General features: G+C 48.4%; 1 protein-coding gene across 1 annotated transcript; it reads left to right on the forward strand.

The window, feature by feature from the left end:
- The first annotated feature begins 7251 nt into the window (after window positions 1-7251).
- Window positions 7252-11097, forward strand: LOC135816913 (uncharacterized protein K02A2.6-like). The gene has a single exon (XM_065330016.1). It carries the CDS (start codon window positions 7252-7254, stop codon window positions 11095-11097), a length of 3846 nt encoding a protein of 1281 aa, XP_065186088.1.
- The last annotated feature ends 1793 nt before the right edge of the window (window positions 11098-12890 follow it).

A 12890-nucleotide genomic window follows, 5' to 3' on the forward strand; every position in this document is an offset into this window, starting at 1 on the left:
CACAGTTTTAGCGTTATAATTAGTTTCTCACCCGCCGTTGCACAGTAGCTCTCACTTCACTTCTATTGTCTCACCTTCCCTCATTCTATTTTGGCACTGTATTTTGTTCTCGTAACACATCATTGGATGTATATTTAATCATTGTTCAGCATGGTTACACTTCAGTCACGACTTTCCACTGATGAATGTGACAAGAAAATTAATTCTGGTAAACTTACTTTCATGACTTCGTTGTAGTGTGGCGATGACTGCAGAATTTGTTCTCTTTATTGCTATTATTATATTAATAATGCTATCATTATCCGCCCAGGCCTACGCGTGACTAAGCGTATACGACAGTGTGTACGTGTAGACTACGACCAAGAGTACATAATCGCAAACAATTTTGATTTAACACAAATTCAACTCAGCATCGTGCGTACTGAGTATTCAGATCCTCGCAGTCACTGCCTGTGTGCGGTCTTCCTGTGCCACGCGAAACTCTTACCAGGCTCATCTGTCTGCCTTCGAGCTTCACCTTTTCTTGAACCCCATATACATGTACAACAATTCAGGAATGTTTTGCAATGAAAAATACAGCTAGCTACAGCTAGCAGCGCGCTGTATCTGGAGCTGGAAAAAAGAAGAAAAATTGTGCTCCACAGGGAGTCGTCAAATACTTGCAGTACTGTATTTGACGACTTCCTGATAGTACACGTGTAAAAGAAACTCTTTGTGGTAGCATTCTTAATTTTTCAACTGAAATAATTGTGGTTCTGCTGTGTTTTCTTGTGGTTGCCATGTCTATCGCTATGACGATGCCGTGCCGGCTCTTTTTTTCTGTCTCCCTCTTTCACCTAGGCTGGTGCCGGAGTGGTGTATGGAAGTCTGACCTGACTGTTTCAACATGAACAGCTCATCACCATGATCACTGCCGCGCGAGTTTTTCTGACTCGTGGGTCGTGGGCTAGCTTTCGTTTGACAAGCCAAGCATGGTAAAAAGACCAGCACAAGCTGCACAACTGCCAGCTGGTGTATGTGGTGCAGCTACACCGGCTCGGAGTCATGAAAGCGACGACTCCGGATCCGGTACGGTAGCTTACTGATTCAGACTACATGTATTTAGAAAAGCGATCCTGTCAGCTTTTCTATTATTGTGTTCACATGGCAGAAAAAACGACACCGCTATGCTACGTAAGTTTCTACGTAAGGTGCTCGGTATTTCACTTAGGCTACGTAAGTCTCTACGTAAGGTGCTCGGTATTAGATCTACCAACGCGTGGTAGCCGTGTGCTGTGCACGTGCACGGCAGACATTGTGTTCAGTGCATGCAGTCCACGGCTGTTTCGCGGCCACCACTTAACAATATGGCGGCCTTCGCCCAGGTTTACGGTGAAATTCAAAAATATTCTGAAAACTGAAAAAGATTTCAAGATCCTGTGGGATTCACGCGAAAACTGTGCTTTGTCAAGGTAACAAACACCGCGATCGGGACAAGGATTCAAACTTTCGAAGTCGCACAACAAAAATTGTTCAGCTTCGACAACAACAAACAAGGAAAGAAAAGGAAGGAGAAGGTAGACAGCAGGTTTTTGCTGGACGACGTCTCTTCCTGTTGTCACTACAGAGCTCAACTAGGAGTCAGCAGTACCGTTGTTATTTTTCTTACCTGGATCAGGGCTGAAATGGCCAAGCTGCTGCGTCCAGGGCCTGAGGATCACTGCTCGAGCTCGGACGCCTTGCGTTTTCTTGATGCCGTGGCGGGACGAACAGCGTCATGTTGTGGCAATGTCCCGACGAGGTGTTGCTGGCACATTGCTGTGAGGCGCTGCAGAGTCCCAGGAATAGCGTTATAATCGAAGCTCAGCCTGTTGAATCTGGCATGAATTGACTCGCTGCCCTGCTCGGCGAGTCGACCCTGACCGACTCCAAATTTCCTGGTGAACGGGACTGTGCGCTCCTCCAAGAGATGTAGTTTCGGAGTTATGTTGCCGAGCTGCCGGGTGATAATGGATTCTCTGCATTTCTGAAGAAACAGCTGGATGCAGTCAGCCAGCTTTGAGATGTCGGCCTCTGACATGCTGTTGCAATGGCTGAAACGGTGGCTGCAGTCGGCATATCCCGAAAACAATCCATGGTACCGCTGCTGCAAGATTTCTGCATCAGCAACGAGCTGCTGGCAACGAGTGGAAACCACCTCAACTGGAGCAGACATCAGTGCTCTTAGTACGGCAGGCTGCAGTGTGCGATGTACATGGTTGCCCACGAAGGCACCGCCATGGAAGGCTTGCCGATCAACATTGTGTGTTTGGAGCACAGACTCGAGACTTGACGCGCATGGTCCTGTGACTTTCTTGTTCTTTCTCATCTCGTCTAAGTCATGTACGAGTTTGCTGTGCTCAGCACTTGCAGCAGTGAAGGCGTCGCTGGCGTCTTTCCACAGTTGCTGTATTGCTGCAGCTACAGTGTCCATGTTGACGTTGGGAAAGCTGGTCGGTGCTTGTTGCTGCAAGAGCACTGCATATTGGAGCTGCTGATGTAGTTCATCGCTCTTCGCCTGGGCATCTTCCATAGCTTGCCTGGCGGACCGAACTTTGTCGCTGAGAACTGTTAGCTCTTAAAACTGGAGCTGATCATCTGCACACGGCTAGAGAGTTGCTGCTGCCAGTTTCACATCCAGTTGGTTGACTTCAGCTAGGTAGATGTCATACAGCCATGCGAAAATGCCGAGATCCAGATGAAAAGACGGAATAACAACGTTGCTGACGGGAATTGGCATGATAACTGGGCGGATGGCATTGTTGTGGTGCTTGGCTTGCGAAAGATTTGCTCCAGAGGCGGTCACCGCCAAGTTTTAGTCGAATCTCGGACTCCGGAATGACATTTCCGTGCCAGGTCAGCCACCCATATGTGTCGTACCAGTCCAGATCATCAGATCATCACGATGTCAATGAGATTTGGCATGTACGCCATGCATGCCATCACTATGCTGCCGTCTTTCTTATTCATTGGCACTTCCCTTGCTGTGTATTGTGGAACCTGCTGCGCAATGAACGAACCTAGTCTTGTTCAGTTTCTTCTGTGCGCTGTATGTCGGTGTTGCGTGCGTGAAAACATTTGCTTCATCTACATCCATTTAACTAGTACTGTGTGCTGTCTGGGGTCCAGGACAGTACAGTGTGATAGGGGTATTGCTGTTGTGGATGAATGTTGTGGGACTGTTGTGTGATCCATTTCTTTTCTTTTTTTTGTACAGCAGAAAGCTTTGAAGCAAGTTGCTTCTGCTTTTTTGGTGGACGTCTACCCTTGTTTGGTGCAGTGTGGCATATGTCGCAGTATGTGCGGTGATGTGGCTTCCACACTTTGATCGCTCCACATCCATCCCCTACAAATGAGTCAAGGCAACCTTCTCTCAGACAACGATCCAGCACACGTTTGCATACATGACAAATGTGTGTAGGGTGGATCGCAGGGTCATCCTGAGAAATGTCGGCCTCGTACACATCTTGAATGATCTGGCATAGTCCTTCACGTTGTATTTCGTGGACACAGCCATGTTGGCAAACTTTTTGCCAACAATACTGCAGCAGGTAGACAGCAATGCACCGTGTTCATCCATTTTACACACTACTACTAGCACGCGATACGGTAGAATCGATGGCCACGGAAATCGATCTAGTAGCACGGAAAGACAAACAAATTCAAAAAATCGGTAAATGAAGTCACCCAGGCACCAGGAAAACTGGCAAAGAAGACGAGAAAACTTTTACAAGAGAAGAAGGTAGCTGTGAAAAGGGCTGATAGAAGTGACGAAGGGCAAGTCGTCAAGGCAAAGGAAACGCACCTCTGAAGGAATCGTTCCTGGAAGAACACGGCCAGGACGGGTATCAGATGAAAGAGGATCGCGAGAGGAAGTCATGAAGCGTGTTTGTACTATGAAACCCGGTCGATTGGAAGGGGAAAGTGGAGGTTTCCTCAAGAGAAAAAGAGTATTTTCAAGCAAATCAATGACAGATCGATGATGAGATTTTTGAATTTTCAAATTTTTGGACGCCATATTTTTTGGCCGAGTACATGACCATCGTGACAGCCGTGAGTCCGCGGATCCGTGTTCGGATGTGCATGCGCGAGGAACTTCCTTCTTTGGAACTGCTTCTTGCATGCATGAGCTTTTTCGGATATTTCGTCTCATGGCCTGGCTTATTTCGTTTCGGCGCTGCTGAGACCTCCTTTCGCGGAATATTACTCAATGACAGGTGAGTTGACCAGTTGCCTTTGATTCATTTGCTTGTGTTGACTCTTTCATTCAGGAAAAGTGTGCTGATTTTGGGGCGGAATGCAATAAATAATGGAAAAGTTGACAGGATCTCTTTTCTAAATTTTGCTTTTCTGCTGCCGAGCTGCGAGGCCTCCTTTTACGGAATACTCGATGACAGGTGATCTCTAAGTTGACCGGTTTCCTTCAATTCATTTGCTTATGTTCACCTTTCATTTACGGAAACGTGTGCTGATTTTATTCGGATTTAGATCCATTTTTATCTCTTTGCCCTTGTCTGCAGTGTGCGAAGAACGCGAGTTCAACTTCTTGACGGTAAGGCTTATGTTAGATGTGTTGTCGAAATACTCATATTCATTGTACATTGGTACGTTACAAGTAAGGCACTGGTCAGTGGCATACTATCGTTGGCAGTTCCCAATCTGGAGGGAAAGGTTCAAGTACCAATTGACCGAGTTTGCAAAATAAATTCGCATATCAGGGGAAATCTCTATTGTGGAGAGGTTCAGTAACTTGTTTGTTTCATACGAAACAAGCCAATGGGTGCAGTCTCGTCTCGTGAAAATCTCGTACTTGTATGATTGGATTTGTTTACTCAAGTCTGGGCTGTTTGATTTGTGAGTACCGCCGAGATTGCACTGCCTCAAATAAAGTTTCGTGCCGCCAAAGCAAGAATTACGATCTGCAATCTGTTTGTAGTACCTGTAAGAATGTGGAGTACATGTATCGTACTTTCTCTGTTGCTGTTTGAGTTGCCGTCATGTTGCTAAAGAAAGGTTCAGTAGAGAGGTTCTGCAAAACGAAAATTCGAACGAAGTTTCGCGACAGTCCTTGCGAAAGTGTGTGCGAATTTTTGCACGAACTTTGCGTTCTGCACATTTTCGTAGTTTGCGCGGGCCAAGTGCACTTACGCCATGACCCGACCTCACGAAATTTCCTACGACAGTTCATTTCGCGTTCCCTGCAAGTTTCGCGTCCAAAGGTGCGAAGTTTCGCACTTCATGATGTAGAGCGAAAGTTTGTACGCATTTTCGTTTTGCAGAATCTCCCTAGTGACTCAATTGTTTCATACGAGACGAGGCAATGAGTTGGTGTGGCTTAGAATCTTTCGCCGTAGAAGAAATCTATTCGTATGTCTATTGGAGATATAATTGTATTCTCCGGTTATAAAATAGGTTAAGCTCACAGAATAAATACCATCGGTCCCTTGGTGTTCGTCCTAAAGAGGTTCGACTGGATATCATTCATACTCACCAAAAGATGTGTAAGATTTTATTATTGTGGAGTGCCTTGTTTATCTCTCAGTACCTCCAACCATAGCCTTGTACCTTTTCTCCTCAGGATCAGTGTAGTTGTTGGAACGAGGTTTTGGACTCAGCAATGTATTCGTTTACATTTTAATACATGTTTATTGTTCCTCCTTTGCTGTGTTGTTTTAGACAATCGTGGACTAACAGTTTGAAGTCATTGAACTACTTCCAAAAGTTGTATCGACATCAACAGGATTACGATTTCAGTTTCAACATGATGCTGGATGACCTTATCACGATAACCCATGACTATAAACCATTATAAACACAGAATCAACAAAAACATTTGCGACACGCACCTGCCGCATGGCTACATTTCTCAAATAAATCTGATTGAGGGTGGAGAAATCTGAAATATCTGAAAGGCAAAACAATTTTATGACAGAGTCATGAAATTCTGCAACAGCAACATGCACAGAATGACCTCCGTATAAAAAAAGTATAACCACCACTGCATGCTCACATGTTTACCCGCAGAAGAACATGCATTATGCTAGTGCCATTTTCTGCAAGAAAAGGCTTGCACATCAATGCGTATAATATGGTATTGATATGATGTGAAGGCCATCATTTACATATTGATATAGGGCATTCCATTGATTGGTGACAGAAAAAACAAAAGAAATTATAGCAATAAAAACTGCTTTATGGCAGTTTTCTAAAAAAAGTTATTGTGTTCTAGTCCATGGACCCCGTCTAAAAGTAAGAAATTAACGAAATGTGATAGCTGAAAATTAAAATTTCACACAAAACCTCACAATAATCACACACAGAATGAAAAGCTACATGCAGAAGACCTCTTCCCCTCGCGATCCTCTTTCCTATGCATGCATGTTGCCAATTGTTGGTGCAGTACAAGTTTAGTGTTGAAAGCAGGGAGTAGTATTGTACTACTCCCTGGTTGAAAGCAGCATTTCAAGTGTTGTGATTGTTGTGAGGTTTTGTGTGAAATTTTAATTTTCAGCTATCACATTTCGTTAATTTCTTACTTTTAGACGGGGTCCATGGACTAGAACACAATAACTTTTTTTAGAAAACTGCCATAAAGCAGTTTTTATTGCTATAATTCGGAGATTGAGGTCGTCAGGAGTGCAAAAATAAGAATGTCCTCCGTAGTGCAGTGCGGTGGTTGTGGATCGTCCACGACCACTCTAAAGTTTGTTTCGTGTTTGCACGCACTGTGTGCACCGTGCCTGCAGAACAGTTTGGGATTTGATGGCTGCGTGAAGTGTCCACGATGTTTGGTCGGCACGCAGTTGCATTTCGGCCTGGATCCATTACGATCGCTACCGAATGTCGTTCAAGCTGTTGCATGTGCTACACATGAGTTATATGTGTTGTTTGTAATTATCATGCACAGTCATCTAGTGCCTTGCTATGCCATCGCATGACACTCCATCCATGTACGGCTTACCTGCACATGACACGCGTTCATGATCAACCAACCTTATTGGTCTAGCTTGTCATCGTATTGTACACATCCGGTTCTGGATCCTTCTATCTTCTTCTACTGCTTCTAGCACCTTCCGTCCAGTTCTGATAATCTGGAGTGATTTGCATTTCTTTGTTCTTGTTGTTTATGTTCCCAAGAAGTGAAGTCAAAATAGAATGCTCTCGCATGTTGTGTGTGTGTGCTCGAGATAAGTAACAAAGTTCAAGGATCGAACTTTACATGGTGTCAGAATAATGTCAACCCGCACAGCCCCGGTCCCTGACCGCTTCGACTTTTCTGCCCCGCAGAAATGGCCTCTGTGGCGAGAACGATTCTCGACCTACCGCCTTGCTACCAAGCTTCACAAGGAAGATGGTGAGGTCCAGGTAGCAGCTCTGAAATATGCGTTGGGTCCGGACGCTGAGCCTGTGTTCCTGCAGCTTCAGTTTGACGCAGACGCTGATAAGAAAGACTTCGACAAAGTGCTCAAGAAGTTTGGTGACTATTTCACCCCGAAGACGAACCTATTCCACGAGCGGATGGTGTTCGAGCGTGCAGCGCAGCGTCCAGGTGAGACGGTGGAAGAGTTTCTCCGTCGTCTGCACGTGATAGCTGAGACATGCGAGTTCGGAAATAACAAATCCGATCGCATTCGTGACCGTTTCGTTGCCACCCTGCTAGATGAGAAATTAGCAACGGACTTGCAGCTGACGGACAATCTGACCTTGGAAAAGGCTACAGAGAAAGCTCGCGGGTACGAGCTCGTCCGCCAGCAAGTCGCCTCACAGCGCGGCCATGCCAGTGCTACACCTGCGTCAGCCGCTGTCGCTGGTGCTTCTGCTGCTCCTCGTAAGAGCACAGGATCGTTCAAGAGTAAGTCTGATGGACCTGCCGGCAGTCAGTCTCACAATCTCTGTATGTTTTGTGGTGGTAAGTCCCATACCCGCGACCGCTGTCCTGCTCGGGATGTTACCTGCCGCAGCTGCTCCAAGAAAGGCCATTACGCCCGTGTGTGTCGCTCATCCAAGAAGGGGTCACACTCATCTTCCAAGCAATCCAGTAGCTCTGGTGCACATTCTCTGGCCACACAGGACGACCCGGGTGTGACTGAGGATTGGGCCTACTTGGATTTAGATAGTATCGCATCAGGCAGCAGTCCATGGATGTGTGATCTGCTGTTGTACGGGAAGTCCGTACCGTTCAAGATTGACACTGGAGCGGATATCACTGTGATTACTCCAGCAACTTACGAATCCCTCAAGTCACCACCGCCTCTGAGCTCTCCTACAACACGGTTGACAGGAGCCAATGGTGATCGCATCGACTGCAAAGGCACATTCAGTGCAACTTTGTCCAGCCCAAAGCTCAGTTCCTCGCAGCACCAGCTGGAGATTCACGTTCTGACACGGGGCAAGTCCAACCTCCTGAGTCGCGAAGCCTCGCTAGCAATGGGTTTTGTGTTCAAAGGCATCTCAGAAGCGAAGCAGCCACCTCTTGGACGCATGCTGGGTGAGCCCGTCAAGATCGCTCTGAGGCCTGATGCCGTTCCGTACCAGTGCTCAACAGCTCGTCGCGTGCCGATTCCGATCCTGCCGAAGGTCAAAGCAGAGCTTGTCCGCATGGAAGCTGCCGATGTCATTACAAAGATAACAGAGCCTACGGACTGGTGCGCACCCATGGTACCCGTTGCCAAAAAGAACGGCGACGTCCGGATATGCGTGGATCTGCGACGTCTGAATGCTTCGGTCAGGCGCGAAACCTTCATCCTGCCCACCGTCAACGAGACATTAGCGAAGCTGAGTGGTGCAACATGCTTCACCACCCTGGATGCAGCGAAAGGTTTCTGGCAGGTGCCGCTTGATGCCGAAACAGCTAAGCTCACCACGTTCATCACGCCATTCGGACGTTACTACTTCCGTCGACTTCCGTTTGGCATAACATCGGCGCCAGAAATATTCCAGCGCAAGTTAATGCAATACCTGGATGGCCTTCCAGGGGTGTGCGTCTTCATGGACGACATCCTGGTCTTTGGTGCGACAGTCGAGGAGCACGATGCTACCTTGGAGAAGGTCCGATCAATCCTGCGCAATGTTGGTGTTGCCCTTAACCCCGACAAGGAACATGTTCGCCAATCGTCAGTTGAGTTCTTGGGCCATGTCGTCTCCGCTGATGGAGTCAGCCCCAGTCAGCAGCGCCTCGCCGCTATCTCCGAGCTCCAGGCACCAGCCGATCTCCCTGCGCTACGTCGCGTGCTGGGTATATTTAATTATCTCAGCAAGTTTCTGCCGGAAATGGCCACTGTCTCTCAGCCGCTCCGATTGCTCCTCCGCGCTGACACAGTGTGGTGTTGGGATGCTCCCCAAGAAGAAGCTTTCCAACGACTCAAACAACTCGCGAGCCAGTCTCCTTGCCTAGCATTCTACGACGTCTCTAAGCCAACTCTTCTGCGAGTTGACGCCAGTGGCTATGGTCTGGGAGCTGTTCTCCTCCAGCAGCAGTCAGCTGGTTGGCAACCTGTCGCGTACGCCTCCCGATCTCTCAGCGACGCCGAGCGCAACTATGCGCAGATTGAAAAAGAATGTCTAGCCATCGTCTGGGGATGTGAGTACTTCGCCCAGTATCTCGTTGGTAGCAAGCCATTCACGGTGCATACTGACCATAAGCCCTTGGTTCCCCTGGTAAACAGCCGTGATCTAGATCGAGTGCCACTTCGTTGCCAGCGTCTGCTACTTCGACTGGCTCGTTTCGACGTCACTGCCGAACATGTCCCCGGCCGTGATCTCGTTGTGGCCGATGCTCTCTCTCGAGCACCACTACCTACCACCGTCTCTACCTCGTCTGTTCTGACTGACGAGATCGCTTCTCTTGCCAATTCAGCTGGCGAAGAGTACATGTCGTCTGGATTCTCGCTTGCCCTACGAGATGCCACCCAGGCTGACCGCGTCCTGCAGCAAGTTGCTAAGTTTATTCAGTCTGGCTGGCCTGATCACAGCAAGGACGTCCCTGCTGACATCCTCCCATACTTTGCCGCCCGCCAGCATCTCTCTGTTGCCAACGGTCGTATCTTCTATGGTGCACGTGTGGTTGTGCCTGCATCTCTGCGTGATATGGTCATCCGCAAGCTGCACACGTCTGCTCATCACGGTATCGTCAAGTGCCAGGCGCAGGCCCGCCAATCTGTCTGGTGGCCGTCCTGGAAGAATGACGTCGCTTCTGCTGTTACGCAATGTCGCACATGCTGTCAGCACCGTAGCCAACCTCCTGAACCTCTCCGACCGACTGAGTTTCCTTCACTCCCGTGGCAGCGAGTTGGTTCTGACCTGTGTCAATTCGGTAACACAACATACCTGGTGGTTGTCGACTACTACTCGCGCTATGTTGAAGCCTTGCCTCTCCGTTCCACCACGTCTGCCTCTGTCATCACTGCTATGAAAGCCATCTTCGCCCGGCACGGTGTGCCTGAGACTCTCGTCACGGACAATGGGCCGCAGTATGCAAGTGATGAGTTCGCCCGGTTTAGCTGTCAATGGAACTTTGATCACGTGACGAGCTCTCCGCATCACCCGCAAAGCAATGGGGAAGCAGAGCGTGCAGTACGCACTATCAAGCAGCTTCTAGCAAAGTCGGACGACTTCCAACTGGCTCTCCTCACCTACCGTAGTACGCCACTTCAGAGCGGGTTCTCGCCATCACAGTTACTGATGTGCCGCAGCCTCCGTGGTACGCTACCGGTGGAACCCTCCACTCTTCTGCCGACGCTCCCTGCAGGTGAGAAGCTGAGGGAGTGGGAGCAACATCGCCGAGCACAGTCAAAGGATAACTTTGATACACGTCACCGGACCAAGCCTCTCCAGCCCCTGCAGCCAGGTGATAGCGTGTGGATTGCAGATCAGCAGAGAGAAGGGACTGTTAAGTCATCACTGTCCGATCGGTCTCTGCTGATTGCAGTACCCAGCGGCACGATCCGTCGCAACCGGCATCAGCTGCGTTTCCTGCCCGCTAGCCCACCGGAGTCTGTTGAGATTCCCAATAGTCCTCCAGCACCCGGCCGGCCGCAGCGTGCCCGACATGCCCCCAGTCGCCTCATTGAAGAGATTTGACTGTCTCTCCGTCTCTCTCAGAGTTATCATGCGATTTCTTGCAAGTTTGTCGCAGCTGTTTTTTTCTTCTTGTCTCGATATTATCGTGCTTTGTTCTTTTGAGTATTCCTCCGATTTCTTTTCTAAGGGGGGAGATGTTGCATGTGCTACACATGAGTTATATGTGTTGTTTGTAATTATCATGCACAGTCATCTAGTGCCTTGCTATGCCATCGCATGACACTCCATCCATGTACGGCTTACCTGCACATGACACGCGTTCATGATCAACCAACCTTATTGGTCTAGCTTGTCATCGTATTGTACACATCCGGTTCTGGATCCTTCTATCTTCTTCTACTGCTTCTAGCACCTTCCGTCCAGTTCTGATAATCTGGAGTGATTTGCATTTCTTTGTTCTTGTTGTTTATGTTCCCAAGAAGTGAAGTCAAAATAGAATGCTCTCGCATGTTGTGTGTGTGTGCTCGAGATAAGTAACAAAGTTCAAGGATCGAACTTTACACAAGCAAGCGATGCTATGACTGGAGCGACTACAGGCCAGGATCAGGCCATCCAAACCTGTGACGAATGCTGGGATGGAAAGCCAGCTACAGTGGTTTGTGAGAACTGCAGCGTCAAGTTCTGCGACCAGCACGCTGCTGCCCATTCTGTGTCTAAATCTGGCAAAGGGCACGCAATCAAGACGTTGTCTGCACCATCCACAGAGTCAACAAACAGCAGCGGCAGCAGCAGTGGCAGAGTGGTCCAGCATAGATGTGCTCTACACACACGTGAAGTGCTGAAACAGTTTTGCTTGGAGTGCAATCAGCTATTGTGCACACTGTGTACACATACTGGAGCACACAGACATAATGAACACAAGGTGATCGATATTGCCAGTGCTGCACAAAACACTCGTGACACACTTTCCACTAAGCTGAGCAGTTGTACATCAGAATGTGATGGTGTTATCCGCGGTGCCATAGAGACCGTGGAGAAGAACATTCGGATCGTACACAGTCAGACAGAGTACGCTTCAGGGAAGGTTTCTGATTTCTTCAAGCCACTAATGGCGGCTGTGAAGAAACGAGAGGACTCTCTTCTAACTGAACTGGATGAGCTGAGGTTGAAGAAACTAGAACCTCTGGAGAAGCAGCTACACCACCTTCAGGGGTGTGTGTCAGAAGGAGAGGGTGCTGCCGCAATCCTGCACTCTTTTGAGGATGATGTGGAGCTTCTCCGTGTGTGGTCCTGGGTGGATGCGTCTATCACGAAGACCATGGAAACTGCCGAGGATGAGAAAGAGCCCTGTGTCAACAGTGGCATCGTGTTTGGCACGACGGACACCACGTCCCTACTCAATGACCTCAGCAAAACGGGAGCAGTGCTGGATGTTGCTGATGGTAGTATGAAGTGTCCCGACCAAGCCAACGTCAATGATCACATCAGCATCTCTATAGAGCTACCAGGCAGTGATGTCTCAAGTATCATGGAGCAAGATCAACTGGACAACATTGGACTGGAGATATCAATATCAGGGCCGGATGACGACACAACCAACGCGTGCGTGCAGCTTACACCTGCTTCTGGACGTTTAGTACAAGCTGAAAATATACAGTTGCAAGCTGGTTGTTACAGAATTTCAGCCAAGATTGGCTGTATCCATCTGAAGGGTAGCCCACAGAAGCTGGTGATGTCACCGGTGACTTCAATGAAGTTTGATGGAAATCGCTGTGGCAGTCCTTTGAATATATCCCGTGACGGTTGCACACTGAAGAATACCACTGCTGTTGGGTATCGATCAGCATGTACCA

This window comes from Sycon ciliatum, chromosome 5 (assembly GCF_964019385.1).
Source record: "Sycon ciliatum chromosome 5, ocSycCili1.1, whole genome shotgun sequence".
Classification (NCBI taxonomy): Eukaryota; Metazoa; Porifera; class Calcarea; order Leucosolenida; family Sycettidae; genus Sycon; species Sycon ciliatum.

Coding starts and splice junctions, on each gene's coding strand:
- LOC135816913 (XM_065330016.1), top strand. CDS start 7,252: ATGTCAACCCGCACAGCCCCGGTCCCTGACCGCTTCGACTTTTCTGCC.